General features: G+C 53.3%; 4 protein-coding genes across 4 annotated transcripts; 3 read left to right on the top strand and 1 right to left on the bottom strand.

The window, feature by feature from the left end:
* Positions 1–3,716: 3,716 nt before the first annotated feature.
* ISF_01859 (hypothetical protein) lies at positions 3,717–4,189 on the top strand (the record flags this gene model as incomplete). The annotated part of the gene is made up of 2 exons (XM_018845466.1): positions 3,717–3,894; positions 3,960–4,189. The coding sequence occupies 2 exons, from the start codon at positions 3,717–3,719 to the stop codon at positions 4,187–4,189; spliced, it is 408 nt and encodes a 135-aa protein (XP_018707189.1).
* A 3,412-nt stretch (positions 4,190–7,601) lies between these two features.
* ISF_01858 (GPI biosynthesis protein Pig-F) lies at positions 7,602–10,567 on the top strand (the record flags this gene model as incomplete). Its single annotated transcript, XM_018845465.1, has 3 exons — positions 7,602–7,743; positions 8,046–8,201; positions 8,265–10,567. The coding sequence occupies 3 exons, from the start codon at positions 7,602–7,604 to the stop codon at positions 10,565–10,567; spliced, it is 2,601 nt and encodes an 866-aa protein (XP_018707188.1).
* A 1,463-nt stretch (positions 10,568–12,030) lies between these two features.
* ISF_01857 (succinate dehydrogenase iron-sulfur protein) lies at positions 12,031–13,038 on the top strand (the record flags this gene model as incomplete). Its single annotated transcript, XM_018845464.1, has 3 exons — positions 12,031–12,382; positions 12,494–12,645; positions 12,712–13,038. The coding sequence occupies 3 exons, from the start codon at positions 12,031–12,033 to the stop codon at positions 13,036–13,038; spliced, it is 831 nt and encodes a 276-aa protein (XP_018707187.1).
* Positions 13,039–14,532: 1,494 nt separating this feature from the next.
* On the bottom strand, positions 14,533–16,880 carry ISF_01856 (Alg9-like mannosyltransferase; the record flags this gene model as incomplete). The annotated part of the gene is made up of 4 exons (XM_018845463.1): positions 14,533–15,969; positions 16,020–16,250; positions 16,304–16,461; positions 16,772–16,880. 4 exons carry the CDS (start codon positions 16,878–16,880, stop codon positions 14,533–14,535), a joined length of 1,935 nt encoding a protein of 644 aa, XP_018707186.1.
* Between the last annotated feature and the right edge of the window lie 1,827 nt (positions 16,881–18,707).

Genomic DNA, 18,707 nt, shown 5'->3' with positions numbered 1-18,707 from the left:
AAAGCAGAGCGTGGGCATGACAAGAAACGGGCGGGATTCATCGAGTTAATGTAGGACGAAATCCGAGCTTTGTTCTTTGGTGGCTTTTGGTGGTTTTGGCAAGACCAAAGCCGGCATGACAGGCTGATGTAAGCCCCGCAAGAGAAGATCTGGCCCGCGCGCTGGCTGGGCTGGGCTCTTTGGCTGGCCGCTACAAACGCTGACGAGACGTGCAAAGACAACACAATTCAAACCGTCACAATAATATTTTAATCACCTCAAACTCATCTCGCCATCCGTTGCCACGGAGTCAGCCTCCATGGACTTGGACTCGCCATTTTCCTGCATAATCACACTGCAGATGGTGTGACGTGCCTTGTTGCTGGCGCCTGGGTCGCTGTCCTCCCTCCCCGCCAATCCTCCTCGTTCCCTAGAGACGGTAGGCTTTGCCAAGTTGCATGCGAAAAAGATGAGCAGCGCCTACATAATGTCAGCTCCAACTAACCCGTGCCAAACTAGGATACTCCATCAACTCTGGATACTAGAGCAATCAGCGATTCAACGTCAGTATAACTAGAAGGCGATGCCCCGAACCCTCGCGCCACACCTTGATCCATCCGACGCCGCTCAGCTCTGCGCCGGCAGCTGAGACACGCATCTGCGTTTGATAAGGTGGCGGCCGGCCGAGAGCCTGACCTGCCAAACCGGCCGTTCCTCTTCAATGAGTTCCGACCAGCTCTTCAATAGCTCTAAACTCCTTCGGTGAAGAAGTTCTACAAATGCATACGATACTCAAGACTTTTTAATCACATGTTCTCTTCAGTGCCAACTTTCCCTCTAACAAACTGGTTACCGATTTAGGAACACACTGATCCATCATCCGATCATCAGCATAGCGGGAAACCTTTCCCCATGTGGCAAGGCCCTGGAACTGTTGATCAGCCAAGAGCCCAAGGCAAGCCACACCCTGCTCATTGCGCAACTCCCAGAAACATGTTCAAGCCCGAGAAAGTACAGATTACTTTGGCCCGGATACTTGTAAGCGTATCAACGACGATGGTGTGCTGCAATTGTGAGTTCCAAAAGAACTCGCTAGGCTATCCACAACACTCTCTACATAGCTTGTCTTGATCCGGAGAGGGTGAGTGAGACCTTCATCACTTGGCAGTGCCCCAGGGCATCAATCCTGGTCGTGGTACTATCCCAGCGCCAGCATCGTAGAACTGCTGGCTGGACAACAGCGTGGGCGAAGCAAAACTCGAACTTCCTGAGTTACTAACACAGCGATTATGCCTCGAATCTCCGTTGCTTATTTTAATTATGATTTACCAAAAGTGCGGTTCTTTTCAGGGCTACGAGTATTCGAGCCTGACCAGTCTGCTAATCATTTAGAGGCGGCATCAACACCAAGCAAAACTCGATGCGCAGTTATTTCATTTTCTTAAAAGAAAACAAAAAAGAGAAAGAAAGAAAGAAAGAAAAGCACAGATCACTGTAGTTTTCCTACGCCGCGATTCATAAAATGATTGAATTTGAAGCTGGATCCGATGCCCATGTTAACGTGGGAGCCATCTTACCCTTACCCTGCCGAGATCACCACACAACTGTCCTGCGGAGAGCCTGCATTATTAGTCACGAGGCCCACTGGAGTATATTTGCCACAGTCCTCTTATAACTGATCTTCTTATGTGTATTTATAGAGATCTAGGCAGCAGGCTCTATCGAGTTGATGACGACTGGTAGCCTGGACTAGTCTGCAGCCTAGCCAGGCTGCCTCATAAGTTGTGCGGACTGACGTATGCCTTCCTGAGAGAAGGCAACGGGTTGGGCTGAAAGGGCTGTGGTTATAAGCGGTTATCGGAAGAGGGGAGTCAGTGACTCGGGCAGATGATTAGCGAGTAGACACGGCTGGAAAGTTTCGGCATCGTGAATGTACTGCTACCATATTTTACACAGATCCTTCCTTGAACCCTCGCCCGTGCACCTACTTCGTATATACATACTCTGGAGGCCTGTTCTTTTTCGATAGATTTACAAAGGCCCTGATTGGTATCAATAGGTCCTAATCCAGGCGCTCTTACGCATCACTCAATTCAAACCAGATCATCTTTATGAAGTTCGCCGTCGCCTCCTACTCCCGGTCTGCGGGCCGACGGTACCTACCAGTATATACCAGCCAACTGAGACATAACAGTAAACACAAAAGTTTTAGCAGAAACTGAGGCGACTACGGATTACTACTGGCTGGATTTCACCTCTTTTATGAACTCGCTCATGAGGACGGCTGCACCCTACGATCGACATCTGTGCCGCTCCCGCGCCGCAGATCTCTGGCAAACGTCCTTCTATCCGTAGTATTTCCTGGTGCCAGCTCCAAGAATGAGATCTCCGTTCCCACGTGCAGCTTGGATACCTAGTAATTCGGCCGTTAGTACGGAGTAATCTGTATTGGTGGCACATGCCGTGAATGTATGCAGGTCTTACCGGCACAGGTCTTATCCGGCCAGGTGCAGTTGTTGATAATCCACAGTACCGCATCGGCCACGTCACGGCTGTTCCTCTTTTTGTCAACACACGATGCTGCATCTTCTGAATCTGCTCTCGTTGATAGAATCTCATACCAGTGCGACGAGGCGCCGCTGAACAGGCGAGCTTGTCCTACGATGACGGGCGTCACCTGCGGAGCAGAAGTGGGAAGTTTCCCGCCCGACTCGGCAGTCGCGGGTCTCGAGTCGCAATAAACAATAATAGCAGGGAATTATGTTGTCAACCCATGTGTAACGCTTATCGTCATGGCCGCAGACGGGCTGGTAGGGTGCTGCACTCTGGACGGAGCAGCGCCGACAAGCGACAAAAGACCGAGGGCGATGACGGGCAACATTATCACTCAGCAAGATGTTTCAAGTTCAATGATGTTATGGCAACTCTTTAGCCGGCAGTGGTGTCGGGATTGCCAACGATGCTGCTTGTCTTATTTATACGTTGATATACTCGGTTGAAATCAGGCTGAGCCTCTCAGCAAAACATTCAACAGCAAACATGATCCTGAAACCGATTGAAATGCAAGGACGGTATTCTGAACAGCCTTCTTCCGCCTGCACCGCGGAGCGCCCGCATTCGCCTGTCTTCGTCACAGTTGGGTGCAGCAGGTCTTGGGGCGTCGCGACAGCCGACAGGGCGACGAAGCGTATCAGCTTGGCGCATTTACCGTGGATGCCTGAATGCTGACCATGGGGTTTTGATCCAATCAAAATCGGGGTAAAAGAGTAAGTCTCTTTATCGCCATTCGGCCGGCTTTCTTTTCGTGTGCGCCCGACGACGCCTTCTCCTGCAGATTGCGCTGTTATCAGACCTTCACACATGCAGGCTTTTTGTACAATCTGCATGTTTTTCAACCTGTAATGAGAAAAGTGTATGCTTTCTATTGCTGCGTGACTCTGCATATTCAGTCTTACAAATCTCATCCCGGCGGGGGGGGAGGGGGTCGAGATGGGTAGAGCCTGCAGATTCCGCCCTCTTCAGCAAATACTTGCTCCAAGAGCTCTAAGGTAAGGCTGATTCTCATCTTATACTTGATCGGGGCGGCGAAGAATATTCCCGTCCCATGGATGGGGAGAGACAGGCGGCGTCGCTGCCTGACCGGACCGGGAACTTCGGGCTGGATATAAGTCGCTTGCTCCTCCTCTACCTTGGCTCTCGCGGCCAGCAGATAGCGCACTCTATGAAGCCCCGAAATAATGTCCTTGAATATGCAGGCCAGTATCTTACTCCAAGTGCTCATGCTCGCCTTTGCCGCTACGGTATCGGCTGGGACGACTGAGCTGCCCGAGCTCGTGCCCGGGCCCGGGCTTCCCAGCCTGGAGTCCCTGGGCCTCACCTCTGAGCAGCTGTACAACATGCCCTCTCCTTTACCCTGTACGTTGCCGCAGATTAATTCGCATTACCATCTCCGAGACTGCTGACCATGCGGGCAAACAAAGCCGACTCCAAACTCACATTGTCCCCCGCCTTTGACGGCGTCTGCGGGCCGGCCGAGAGGGCCTACACTGACGTGCACAGTCTCATCGCCTGCTTCCAGTACTTGGACAGGCTCGGCACGCAGCCCTGTGTAGCCCCCCCAGGTCGAAAGAATATCCTCTTCTGCCGCTCCGGCAGCTCCCACGTCAACGGCGTCGCCATTACCGGCAAAAGCGAGTCCTCTTACTGGTAGGCTTCAGCAATGGGCGTTTCGAAGATTGGAAGGAAGCTCGTTTCTGACTCGAACCGGACATTTGAAAGTCAACATGTTGCCAAGGGACTTCTCTACGTCATTGACAGCTGCACGCGGCCGGACAAGAGCTGTGCCGGTGAGCCCACGTTCTTGTGACACAATATGCTTTTCTCATCGCGATTAACATCGGTCGTTTCTCACAGGCGCCCAAGCTGCATGGGGAAATGGCCATCTTATCGTTTCTGGTTGCCACAAGAACTGGGCGTGAGAACATGGGGGCAGCGTCCACGCTTGAGTAGGCGAGCGGCGGCGAGGCCGGCACAAGGCTTAAGGATTCAATGCAGGAGCAATTCCTCCTCGGTGAAGGGCCATTTGTTACAGCTCCATCCCATACCAACTTGAGTCTGTTTCAATTCTGGAAGCGGCCCCAGGGTAGCATGGGCACAACAAGCGAGCGTTGGTGGACATAATATGAGGTTTCATGTTCATGTTGAAAACGAGGTGGGGGACACTAGAAAATCGATCTACGACTTTCACTGCTTTATTAATAGCGCCCTGGCGATGGTCCTTACTGGGTGTGTATGTGTGTGTGTGGATGACGACTTGTGCATGATGCGATCGCTGGCTGCCCCGCGGGAGAATCGGACAATACGGCATGAAGTGATAAACTAGCTCTCTTTTCGGAATGATCGCGAACACGTCGCAAACTGCTACGAACTAATATTTATACGAGGAATCGCTGCAATTGTGCTGAGCTGGACCTGATGGAGGAGAAGTGCAGGGTAAGGCGAGAAGCAAGTCGTGGGTATCAAGGCGAGGGGTAATGATCCTTGACCTCGGGTGGCATCAACAAAGCAAAAAAAAAACTGGATGACTTGCCTTTTGCCCAGGCTTGGTACGGAGTACGGATAGCGAATTTTCTGCTCAATTATTTTTAGAAGCAAGCCGCCCGCCGTTGCCCCAGAATTCTGTAATGTTCTATGCAGGGATGATCAATCCCAGAAGCGTAGCAAAACAAGGCTGGAACGGAGTTCCCCGTTTTCCAATGGAGCAGGTATAAAAGTTAGGTGGCATGGAAGGGTCTTGAGTCTCTCCCCTGTTACGAAGACGAGTGCTGCTATCCGTAGTTTGTGTACTTTGTATGTCGCTGCCTACTAAGGCTCGTAACAAGTCTTTGGGGCAGACACCACCTCCAATATGCGCCAGTACAGTAGATTGGAGAATGTATGGTTGAGCAATCAGGATCGAGGCTCAGTTGCTGCTGGTCCAGGCCGCCACCAATGCGAACCCACCATGCCAATGCTTGCATGCCTTGGAAGGTGGGCGTTACAAAGTACGCTGCGACGACGCCTTGTATGGGCCTGGCGATGGAGTCTTTCGTGAGGTTGCTCGTCCAGGCTCACCTTGACTTGCCTCTGTGGCCTTGGCCGGGGAACAATCTCGGCCCTGTTTCAACCTGCCCTGGCGTGGTGGATGATAAGCTTGATGACGGGGCCATTTAGTTAGTTACCCGCTGCTGCGACCTTGTTGCCTCTGCCCTGTCAGTATTGCGATTCGGCTCCCCTCGTCAAACAAGGAGTGTCCCGGCATGACATATATCAAGCATGCTATACGTAAAGGGTACTTACCAGGGCGAACGGGCGGGCAAGCCACGCACGGCATCCTCCCTGATGCGCACTCCAATAAACACGGGACAGATGCAGGCAACATGACGGCAGAAAAGTTCAACGGAAACCTTCAGGCCAACCAGGCTGCGGCGCGAGCCGCCAGGCAAGCCACACTGGCCCGGCGCTGAAACCTTGACTGCCACGAGTACAGAGGCATTCTGGCCAGAGAATGGCGCGGGGCAGGGCTGGAATTGATACCTTTGTGCGAGGTCCGGCATTTCTTGTGAAAGGGCATCGGGACTTTGCCATGCTTTGGTGCTGATCGGACAGACGGCTCGTGATGATCAATATAGGTACATACCTCGGTGGGCGGCCTGATGACACCAGGACGGGCAGCATGAGGACAGTGGAAGCCCCTACCTACTGGTACTGGTACAGCTTCGACCCTGGACCATTTTGCTGGAAAAGGAATAATAACCTTGTTTGGAGCGAGGTACATTCCTCCGTAGGCAGCGCAGGGATAACCCTGTATAGCAACTGAGCGAGTGCATCTGCTTTTTGCTAGCAGGGCTGTCTTTGTTTACCATTGTTTGTGTGTTTGGGCAGTAAAAATGTAGCCATTCATATGTCACATTCAAGATGTTGAGGGGATTCTCTGAGAAGCCGTATCTGTTAAAATCTGCCCGCGTCCACGCCCACTAGATCTGTTGGCGCATCACCACAGTTCCCAGCATTCGCTTTGAGATGACAATGAATATTTTGTCAAAGCTGCCATGGGCTTGGATAGTGGCTGGCTCAGCAGCAAAGTGTCTTCCGCTCGTTACCTAGTTAGCACAAATTGTCAATTGGCAAGCAAGGCAGGGCAGAGGAGGGCTGGCCTAACTAACCCAACTAAACGGAGAGGTAGCGATTTAGCGTGTATCCACACAACCCTGCTGCCAACTTGCCTTGCAAGAGACTTGGCTGGGTAGCAACTAACTCCCAGTACCTGTTTTGTTACATTGGGTTAGGTACATACAGTAGGTACCTTACTTGTACGTACATACATACATACATACCTAGCTAGCACTAACCTGGGAGGTACAATTGGTGGTGCCTCTGTTCCTCGCTCGCCCGCTTTGCCTGCCAACCTGCTGCCTTCAGTTCCTCACATCCCGTCCATCCTCTTCTGAAAGCACTGCCTCCCATCTTTCTCCAACTTCTCCCCCATACCTGCTCATCATTCCTTTGCCACAGCCAACTCCCCTCAACACTCACGATTCCCTCATTTGCGCCCATGCCGCTCCTCCACACATTGCGCAATCTCCTCGCTCCTCAAAACGCTTCTGTCGCTCCCTCGACGTAGGCCACTACCTGCTTCTTCATTCTCCATTTGCGCTCCCGCGCCCGCCGCCCGTCATCGTTGAGAGCCAACCGAGCCACGCCCGCTAGCAGTCGCAACACCGCCACCAACTAGTTACTGGTAAAGCCGGCTCTACTGCGCGCTGCCTCTTCCATTATTTTGTACCTACCTATCTGCCGGTGCGACAACTTGACGACCAGCGCATTCTGCCGCCATCCATCTTCTAACGCAGGTATCCCGCTCAGCTCATACTAAAAGCAATTTATCTGCCGTGCTACCGAGACTTGCAACCCTCCGCGCCCGAGCCGCCCTCCTCGAGTCGAGGAGCGCTTATCAGCCCGACGCTCCTGGCGTTTTCCTGTGACGGAACGACAGCTTTTCAACCCGCTCCCTTCCTCCTCGCCTTCGCCCTCGCCAATCCCCATCTCCTTCTACGCCGTCCCTCCCCCGAGATAATTATACAATGGCTTCTGCTACCCCGGTTGCCAAGCAAGCCGGCTCCCAGACCGCGCCATCCTTCCAACCCTCTTCGCCGCCCAACAAACGCGATCTCAAGTCTTGGTGGAAAGGCTTCATTTTGCCATCCAAAAATCAAGATCAGCCTGGTACGAGTTATCCTATTTGACCATCCTGTTTCCCGGAGCTCCGCGACTTTCAGATACGATTTGGCCCTGCCCCTACGGTCCTGGCATCCGGCTTGTACTGCTGTCCACCTGCGGGACAGCCCAGCCCGATGCGTTGCACCTGGCCGACGTCAGGACTCCCGTAGCTGCCTAGCTGGCTCATCAGCCATCGCGCATCTGTCAACGGGTAACCCCGATTTGAAAGTGCAGCATGCTACTCCCCGACGCGCCGTCGCATAGCCTCTCTTCCGGTCGCTGTTGCGCCTTTGCTGACTTCTTTGCAGAGACCCGAGCCCCAGGCATTTTCGGCGTGCCATTGCGACAGAGCATAACATACGCCAACGTCGCCATCTCTTTGATCGATGAGAAGGGCCAGAGCTACATATATGGCTACGTGCCAATCGTCGTCGCCAAATGTGGCGTCTTTCTCAAGGAAAAGGGTCCGTCTTGCTACCCCTCGTCGTCTTGCCGCTGTGTTCGCTAATACAGCATTCATCATCTAGCGACCGGCGTTGAAGGTATCTTCCGTCTCAGCGGCTCCGAAAAACGCATCAAAGAGCTCAAGAGCATTTTCGACTCCCCGGATCGATACGGCAAAGGTCTTGTGTGGGACGGCTACACCGTACACGACGCTGCGAATGTTCTCCGCCGATACCTCAACGACCTGCCGGAACCCGTCGTTCCTCTGGACTTATACGAGCAATTTCGCGATCCTCTGCGAGGCGCAACCAAGCAGGTTGCCGGCGATGCTGAGGGACCCCAGTTCGTCCCTGATTTCGACGAAAAGGCTGCTATCCACACGTACCAACGCTTGATCACTGAGCTTCCCCCACTCAATCGCCAGCTTCTTCTCTATATCCTGGACCTTCTGGCTGTCTTTGCGGCCAAGTCGGAAGAGAACCGCATGACTTCACAGAACTTGGCAGCCATTTTCCAACCGGGTATGCTGTCACATCCCCAACACGCCATGGCTCCAGAGGAATATCGACTCAATCAATGCGTCATCATTTTCCTCATTGAAAATCAGGATCACTTCTTAATCGGCATGCAAGGCACTGCCGCCGATGAAAACACCGTCAAGGAAGTACAGTCCGGTACACCCAAAGGGCCACTCACTCCTAGCACAGTTACACCCACACAAATCAATCGAACTGCGTCCAACGCCAGCGCTGGCGCGGAAAGTGTGCGGAGAGACGGTAAGCTTCGACGAAACCGCTCTGTCTCATCCAAGCACTCCAAAAAGGACGACTCAGCTACGCCTGCTGCCGTGGTTGTCGCGACAAGCTCCCCTGCAGGTGGCCTGAGTAGGAGCAATACAGTCCCCTCCAAAAAGTCCCCAACTGTCGGCGGCAGAAAATTTGCCAAGGTAGAGAAGGATGCTTCTGGCCCCGTCCAGCCACTGACTCCGGTCCGACTAGCAGAGGCGCCCATGACATCCGGCCCCTCTACTCCTTTAGCTCTTCCAGACTCTGCCACCAAAGCTCCGCCGGGAAACACCCAAGACCGCCATTTGGAAAATTCAGCTGACGTACCCCCTACCCCCAAAGAGACCAAGGAACGCAGTGTATCAAACCTTTTCCAAAGGACCTCCACGGAAGGAGGCGACAAGCGACAGCCGAACAAGTTGCGGAAAAAAAGAGCCCCCGGTGCAATAGGCCTTAGCGCACACAGCTCGAGCAACTCCCTTCCTCAATCCAACGCTGCGTCGCCGAATGTTGAAATGTCGAATCCTCTGGAAAACGTTCCGCCTGTGCCCGAAACAATACCAACGTCAGCCATCACTGAGAGGGCCGAAGTCGCCTTGTCACCAGCGGCCCAGCTAGTTCAGCCTGTAATCAGCACCGCTGAGACAAGTTCGCCCACTGAGACGAAGCCCATCGAAAATGCCCTCGCCGAACTGACAGATTCACCTGTCGACTCCGCAAACGGTCATTCAGACCCAGATCACACCACCGACGACCGGACTGCCGGTCTCCTTCAAAGTCCGGGGAAAGAAAGGAAAAAGAGGTGGCTATCACTCGGTACCAAAAAGGACGATGGAAATAGCGAAGCGCCTCCCCAGTTCAACTTGGGGCTCAATCACAACGCGGAGACAAGTACAACCTCATTTGCCAGTTCAAGCAAAGCGCGCAGAAGTTTTCAAGCCGATGGTTCAGAGGCCGCGTTTGCTGAATCGTACGACAGCAAAGACGGCGAAGCTAAAGGCCCTATCGGCTGGATCAAGAACAAATACCGCGAGGCTAAGGAAAATGCCGACCATAAGCGCAACAAGTCCCCTCCTCCGGCTGGAGAGCGCCAGGGCATCAGTGCCGCTATCCTAGGTCGCGGTAAGAGCCTTGATATTAAGCGCGACGAACCATCGGGCCCAAAGCCCACGGAGACGGCCTTGAAGAAGGAAGAGGGTCCAGCTGCCCAGCATCCAATTGACACCACCGTCACGCCAGCCACAAACCCCTCGTCTGAACCTCCCACACACACTGCTATTGAGCATCAACCTGTCAAGACGATCAAAGAAGAGCCCGCCACGGAAGCTTCAGCGACAATTCAACCAGCCCAATCGACTGAAGTTCGAGCTGTCGAACCCATTCCCAGCGCGCACGTGGTATACCCTGTCAAGGACGAGCTGCTATCAACTGAGACTGCTCCTGCTCCTCAACCAGAGCCCGCCCTTGAACCTGAACCGACCACTGTTCAGCAAGAGCCTATCGAACCCAAAGGTTCCGAGCCCCAGCACTCTGGGTCGCAAGCTGCCAATCTTGAAGATGCAGCTCCTGTGGCTGTCGAAGCTACTCCCAAAGCCGCCTGAGCCTTTGTTACTTCCTAATATGACAGCCTATCACTCAAAACATGGGTGACCGTATGACGAACGATTATATACCCAGTTGGGGAGAAGGTACGGAGTTTGTAGCCCGTAATGTCGAGGCACGCTCTGAGGTCTCCCTGGCTTGTTGAATGCGTGTTTTATTGTTTCTGGGGCTTGTTTCACCCTGTGAAGCGAAGTTCTTTTTTTGCTGTGCTTTTCTCATGTTTATCAAACAGTTCCCCGAGCGACCCGATCACGTCCTCTACTTGCGATGTCTCGTCACTTCCCCGATCGGCCGTCACGTTTGGACTTCGTTATCACGAGAACGACGCGGTGTCACTTGAATTCGGGGCAGAGACACATGGAAGGGGAGTCGGTCTGTGGCTAATGAAAGCGTACTTTTGGAGGAAAAATTCTCTCGTTGGTGTTCTTCTTTTCTAGTTACCAGGTGGACAGCTATTAGAAACGTGCGATATGAAGGGCTCTAGCATTTCTTTCTACTTTTTTTTCTCTATACGGAAGCCTGGACTGGAAATGTATGTATGATCTGGACGCTTTTTCTTTTTGGTTTTTGATGCGGTGGTGACCATATGATGATTTGTCGTGGTGAGCAGCTTTCTTGTTCGTTGCCGGAGGCGAATTAAGGAGTACGGGAGATATAAAGACCGATGGTTTAATTGACTCTTCTTCTCAGTTGCAAATTTTCACTGAATTTACGTACCAATCCTCATTACGACTGCGGTAGCAAAAAATCTGTATCCATATTATTATCTGTTCGCCGTACGGACGAGTAGTCTGTCAGTATTTGTTCACACTCAAAATGACGGTAGACACCCAGATTGATGGTAGACTGTGCACGCAGGCTGGGAGTTTGGTTAAACTCCTGGAATTAGTACACAATAAAATAATTATTCGTGTCCAAAATAGGACCACTTCTTATCCCATTATGTTACCAAGAAGTTAATTAGCTGGAATATGCGGCTCTGTTACTCGCTAATGTTAGTGATCATGAGAGGCCGAGTATTTTCGTAATACCTACGAAATCGATTCCTCCCGGCTTCTCACCGGCTTCTTCGGCCGGCTTCTTAGGTGGATCAATACTTTTCCGGCCTTCGTGTCACCCGAGTACATCCGAATGGTACTTTCATCAGAACACGTGACGAAATATTGCGGAGGCCCAAATTTACAATAAGCGCCCGTTGATTGGCCAGGAGAGCCAACGAGCACAAGCCTGGGGGCGTAATAGCCGAGGGAAGCCAGCAATCCATCTTCTCACACCTCCCGCCGTCTCATACAAACAGCTTCCCGACGAGTCAATTTGTCCATCGCGCGAAAGGCCAATTCAACTGCGCTGTCTATGCTTTGCCGTCTTTGCTGGCTGCATTCATCCTAGCCGACCGCTTTTACATCCATCTCTCCCTTGTTCGCTTCTTGTCCCCTCTGAAAAAAAAATAAGAAACACGACAATGGCAGCTCTTCGCCACTCGACGCGAGTCTTCGGCACTGCCAGGACGGCGGCCCTCCGCCCCAACGTCGCCTTCACACGCTCCATGGCCTCCGTAAGCGAGGTCGAGGAGCAGAAGCCGCGCATGAAGACGTTCCAGATCTATCGTTGGAACCCCGACACGCCGACTGAGAAGCCGCGGCTACAGAGCTACACCATCGACCTCAACAAGACCGGTCCCATGATGCTCGACGCCATCATCCGCATCAAGAATGAGCTCGATCCCACCCTGACGTTCCGCAGAAGTTGTCGCGAGGGCATCTGCGGCTCCTGCGCCATGAACATCAACGGCCAAAACACCCTGGCCTGCCTCTGTATGACGCCTCCCATCACGTGCCGAAATTGACGGCCCGAGCCATCTTCGCGATGCCGGAGCCAATTGACGGCGCAATTGAGAGGGTTACGTTGCTAACAACCAATCACAGGCCGAATCCCCTCCGAATCTGACTCTGACGTCAAGATCTACCCTCTTCCTCACACCTACGTTGTCAAGGACCTCGTCCCTGACCTGACGCATTTCTACAAGCAATACAAGTCTATCAAGCCTTACCTCCAGCGCGATACTCCCGCTCCCGACGTAAGTTTCAGTCGCCTATGGCCCGAAGCTGGGGTACTTGAACGCAGCTAACGAGTGTGACGACAGGGCAAGGAATACCGCCAGAGCAAGGAGGACCGCAAGAAGCTGGACGGCCTGTACGAGTGCATCCTCTGCGCCTGCTGCTCGACCTCGTGCCCGTCGTACTGGTGGAACTCGGAGGAGTACCTTGGCCCGGCCATCCTGCTGCAGTCGTACCGCTGGCTCGCCGACTCGCGCGACGAGCGCACCGCGGAGCGCCAGGCCAACCTCGAGAACAACATGAGCCTGTACCGCTGCCACACCATCCTCAACTGCACAAAGGCCTGCCCCAAGGGCCTCAACCCCGGCAAGGCCGTCGCCGAGATCAAGAAGCAAATGGCTCTCGGCGCGTAAAAGAAAAAGAGAGGCATTTCTCTTTTTCTGGCATGCAACGCGGGCGCCTGGGTTATACGGCGAGGTGGTGATTCTGTCATTGGCCTAATTTGGAGAGCGAAAGGGTATTGTTTTTTTTTTTCTTGAAACATTCTGTATTTTAACGGGAAAACCGGTGGGTGAAGGCACCCGAATAAGGAGCCTCTTTTTTGTTTTTCCTTTGTCATATAAAGAATATGCATTCAAACAACCTGTCACAATAAAAAAACACGAACAATATCACGTTTCCGACGACCAACAGCGACCTAGCAAGTGCAAACAGAGAGACGGATAACATTATGCATCTATCTTGCCATTATCTGGGGAGGCCCTGGGGTAAGGAGATCTGGGGCAGCAGCAGTTCAAAGCGCCCGCGCAAGGATTTGCTTCTCCACTTTATCGATCTAATAGAAGGAAGCCTGATGATGCCTTTTCGTGCCTGATATTCGGCGCATTTTCTATTCGCCTGTGACTCTTATATACATTGAGAAGGTTTGAAAATGTCGACGCCGGCGGCTGCGCCAACCCGGTCCGCACAAAGACGATGCGAAAAAAGACCAAAAGTTAATATGTGGGAATGAAGAAATAAATGAATAAAAAAATTCGTGGATAAATACCCAGGGCCGTGTTTTTCTACCAATTTCATGCTTATTCGTAACCTTTTCTTCGCTTCTTTCCCTGAGCTTGCGACTGAGCGTGTCTTTTTCCTGTCCCGACAGCCTCTCGACAACTTCCTGCGTTGCTGCCCGTATACGATTATTGTTCAGGTCGTCTTCTCGGCTCTGCCTGAACTTATCATCTCCTTTGAAAAACATCTTTTCGAAAGTTCCCGAGGCGTCGCAAAACATCATCCACGATGGACTGGTTCGACTTTCCGATTAGAATAGCCTGTAAGCAGCAGGCCACGGAGTTCTGCCCTTTTGTCAAATAGGGTAAGAATGAGGATTAGAGAGCAGGTTGCTGACTTGATTCCCCTCTTGGTTTAGATGCGTACATCTTCATATTCGTCACTCTTGCGGTGTCCGGCATGCGACTTGCCCATATTGTGCGTTCCATCCACTGGGAAGACTGTGAGTTGCCCATGGACTCTGACAAAAGCAGAGTCCCTATACCGTCCTTTCCCCCTCCCTTTTGCATCATCAACTGGCGTTTAAAGGCTAACCGTTGCGTTTCCGTCCTTTTCCTTGGCGCGATAGTCCCCTATATCATATGCATACTCGCCATGACGTGGCTCTACATCGCCATCCTGGCAGCGGCGGCCTTCCGTTACGAGACGGACCCGACCAGCCAGCAAGTTGCCATGCAGGGGCTGTCTACCTTGGTTTTACTGAGCACGGTGGTGTGGGTGGTAACTCGTTGAGTCGGGATGACTGTGTGGTGTGGGCATTGGTGGTGATGGCATCCCTGGGGTCCGTCCGCATAGCAAAGGTGATAGATGATTCGTCGACGAAGTAATGAAATGTTTTAGCAAATGCGTTAGACCCCACTGGGGGCGTCATGAAATATGCCAGTGTCCCAGACGACCATGTTTCCTGCGCGGCGCCAATCCTCGTGGAACAAGCCATTGAACCCGGTCCACACGGGTCGCAGCCTAAAACCCAGCGCCTTACCCTCCTCTGTCGTGGTGAGGAATTCCACTAGGTAGTCCTCCACGCCTTCAAAGCCGACAATGTAACGCGGTGGGTTCAATAGGCCCGGCACCGCCTGCGGACTGCGCCCCCCGGGGATAGACACCGCCGGCGCTGTTGGCGTCGCCAAAAACAGCTCCCGGCGCAGGAAGCCGACGGGGTCATCGTAGAACCGATCTGCCTCGTCTCGGTACGTGTCCCTCTCAACAGTGTTGGGATTGGTGTGCAGCGGCGGATCACAGGTAAGCGCGTATGCGTGCAAGTCTGGGTGCACCAAGTGCGAACGCCATGGCGTAGAATGGCACGGCATTAGAAAGAGGGCAAACAACTCCGTCTCGTGGTTTTGTTGCGCCGCTTTGGCGGTGTTATGGATACGCTCAAAGTCTTGACGCAGAAACGAGAGCACTTGGATGGGCGCGCCTTGATGAAAGTAGGAAAGGTAACCGGCCAACACACCATTCAAAGCGAGGCCGGCTATGAGGTAGCGCTGGTTGCGGACCTGACGCTTGGAAGCTGTTCCCTTGCCCGTTGCTGGCTTGGCAGCAGACGTGAAAAAGGAGGTGACACGCGGTGCTGCCAGGACAGAGAAAATCGGCAGCAGAGGGTAGATGAAGCGCACTTCTTTGTGTGAGATGAATGACAGCGTGGTCACTGTGACAATGACCGCAGCGGCCAGGGCACGATGCGTATTTTTGAGCTCAGCGGTGCCCATTGTCTGCGGGAGAATGAGCGCGGGCAATACAAACGGCAATATCGTGGTGCAGAGCAGTGGGATGCCCTGCAGTAAATAGTAATGCCACGGATTTTGACCATAGAAAACCGCCAGCGATTTAGTAATGTTGAAGTTAAGCCAGTTATGCGCTGGTAGGGTCCAGAAGCCAAAGTATGCCCGATCAGCGAGCAAGGAGAGGCCAAGGATAAAGGAGCCGCATAGAATGGCCTCGCGAGCAAGTACCATAATGGTTGACAAGGTGAGGGGCGAGGCGCCGTGGAAAGACAGACGCGATACTGTGAGGCCGGCGAGGGTGATCCAGATGAGAACATTGGTAGGCCGCAGCACAATGGCTAGCGCGGCTAGACATAGGCAGATGCGAAGGCGCCCAATGGTACCGCCCCAAGTTAGAGGATCAGTAGACTTTGGGTTCTCCTTTGTCGTTGTGGCAGCGCCAAGAAGTGACCACGGCCAGTAGCTGAGTGCCATGGTGGTGAGGGAAGCTTCGAGGGAGTTGGAAAAGGTACGGGACGCGCAATACCATTGCCACGGGCTGACAAGCTGCAGCATAAGCTGGGAGATGTTAGTATTTAAGCGTACTTTACTCCTTCATTGCAACTCACAGCGACGTTGGCATTGAGGCTATCTTGGCCATATATGTTGGCGGCGAGCTTTAATGTGTACCAGTCCCCTAGCGCGGCAATGACGGCTTGCAGGATCGCAGGTGCCGCAATGAGCATGCTGGAGCGCAAGGCGGGAGAAATGTTGAGAAGGCGTGCTGCATGGTCAACGAGCGAATATGGAATGGCAAAGAGTATGGGATGTAGCGAGGAGCGTAGTTGATAGTGCCATTCCTAGGCAATGATTAGAGTAGGAGACGGGGTTATCTGGGGGGGCACAGGCATACCCAAGTGAGCCAAGCGCCGCTTTCAGACCCAAATGCAAGATCCCACGCTGGCTCGAGAGACTGAAAGTACTCGTCCGGTTGGAAGAAGGTCGCGATGCTGAGCGCGTTGACTAGGCGGACGAGGAGGACATCGGTGAAGGAAACGCGAGACCTCCTCCCTGCGGAGCGTGTAGGTACCATGACATACGGTGGGGGTAGCGCAACCGGGTTGAGAATTTAAATCATTGAAAGCAAATCGCCAAGCAATTAATTCATGCGCTGAGGCAAGAGCCCTGTGATGCGTCCCAGTGGTGACTAACTGGTCGAGGTGGCAGCGTGTTGCCAGCTGACATGCGGAATAGCAATCAGCTTCTTGGCGCAGGAAGCACAGTCGAGAGCAGTAGCCGAGAATCAGTGTCTATGAATGGCTGGCTGCGACAATGATATCTGGATATCTGGATGCTGACATCACTCGCATGCAGAGCTCACGGTGTGACTGACACCACTGGACAGGTGGTGTTTGAAGCGTCTTTCCAAGGTTACTTTGCATCATGGCATGCGAAAGGGGGCGCGCTGGCTCAGTGGGGCGCAATCTCATCGCTGGAGGCTAGAGGCGAGCTGTTCCAGATGTGAATCCAGATGTGGTGCGATCAGCACGATGGGCTGGCTATCAACGGCGTGAGGCCTAAAATAGATGTAAAGTGAAGGAGTGAGTGTTTGTCGTTTGCAGTCGATAAAGGGTGGCCTGGCAGAGAGTTGCCCAGGTCGGTGCAGCCGTTTGAAAGCAAACGCCCGCCCGCTCGTGGATTGAGACTGGACTGGGAGGGCTTTGATCCTTTCAACCCCCCCAAAATCCTTGCATACCTGGATGCTTCCATCTCGCATACTAATAAGTACATGTCCAACGCGGATTGCGATTGATCAACCTCAGCCAGCCAGCCGCCAGCACAATTTTGGCGAGCCTTGTTTCTGGAAATCCGACATGGAAATAGCCATCTCTGCTGCAGGCGGACTGCATCTGTCGACGGCCGAGGCAAAAGGCACAACAGCTCAGCTGTCGACATGACCGCCTGGTACAATTCATCAATTCATCAATTCATGCAAGCGTAAGCCGGCTGTCATTACCACGTCAACAATTGGCTCCAGGCTGGTCTCGTGAGGGGCGCCTGACCGGCCGCCCCGGTCAGCCCCGGCCCCGGCAGCCGGTGCGCTACCTACCACTACCAAGTCCTACGGTCCTACCTACAGCACATACGTCGGCGGCGGCGGCGGCGGAGAGCAGCCAAGTGTGGACCGAGGGCAAGGCTCGCGGGACCCGTCGTGGACATGATCATGTCTCGAATCCACGCCCTACTGCGCCGGTTGGCCTCGGGCTCATGCTACTGGTGGGCTGCGCGACGGACTAATGTATGTATGTACATACGTTACTAGTCAGGCCACACACGAGAGCACCCGCCAGCCAAGTCGTCCGAGCATTTGACGGCCACTTACGGGGGCAAAAAAAGGCGAGAAAAAAAAAACTTGAGCGATTCCTCGTACATGTGTGCGTGTGCGTGTGTGTGGAGCAACCCGGCCAGTTAGTGGTGAAGCAAGCCATGACGGTCAGTTCGGACCAACCAGGACGATGGATGAGAAGGAACAGAGAGACCCGGCGGCGGCCGTCACCTCCGAGAAAATTGCCCAAGAGGGGAGGACACCGTCGATTGCGAGAGAAAAAGACGACGTCGATGAAATCTACCGTCCTCGACATGGGACGGCTGAGCCAACAAACTTGTCGGCCGGCCAGATCGAAAAGCCTTCCAAAAAGCAGATCCATGCAACCTGCTCCCGAAACAATCAATGTGTGTCTGGGTCCAGCCAAGCCCAGTCACCACCAGACAGACCGAACGTCGGCCTCCGCTACCTCGCCGCTGGAACACAAAGAACCAATAGAATCCATATCACGGCGCTCACACTTGCACTTAGGGGTATAGCGGCGAACACAAGATTCGTACGGCGTCCACGAGGGCGAAACATGCGACAGGGTGCTCCAGTCAGTGATGGTTGCGGATGGGGTATATATAACTACCGCCTTGCCTCCTTGCTTCTTTGCGTCGCCGCCCACTTCTTCTCCAACTTTTTTTGCATTCCAATCACCTTCGTCTAGTTACAGATGACACGCGTCTGAACGACCGACACTCTCCCCGATTGAATCGATACAAACCAATCACAAGGTGCGTGGGTGCGTTGCTGCTTGCTTTGTCGTTGTCGACGTCATTCTTGGCGTTGCTCTTGGTCCTGCTTACCACTTGACCACACAACACACCACCTTACCTTAGCACCTACTAACTAATTACAGTACCTACAGGTAATTGCCCCTCCCCCACCATAAACGGTCTGCTTGCTGCTGGTTTCTCTCCTGCGTCAGAGGTCTGAGGTTAGAGGG

The sequence above is a fragment of the Cordyceps fumosorosea genome, assembly GCF_001636725.1.
Source record: "Cordyceps fumosorosea ARSEF 2679 chromosome Unknown scaffold_3, whole genome shotgun sequence".
NCBI classification, from domain to species: domain Eukaryota; kingdom Fungi; phylum Ascomycota; class Sordariomycetes; order Hypocreales; family Cordycipitaceae; genus Cordyceps; species Cordyceps fumosorosea.
Note: the sequence above shows the minus strand (reverse complement) of the source record. Positions and strands in the feature narration are given on the sequence as shown.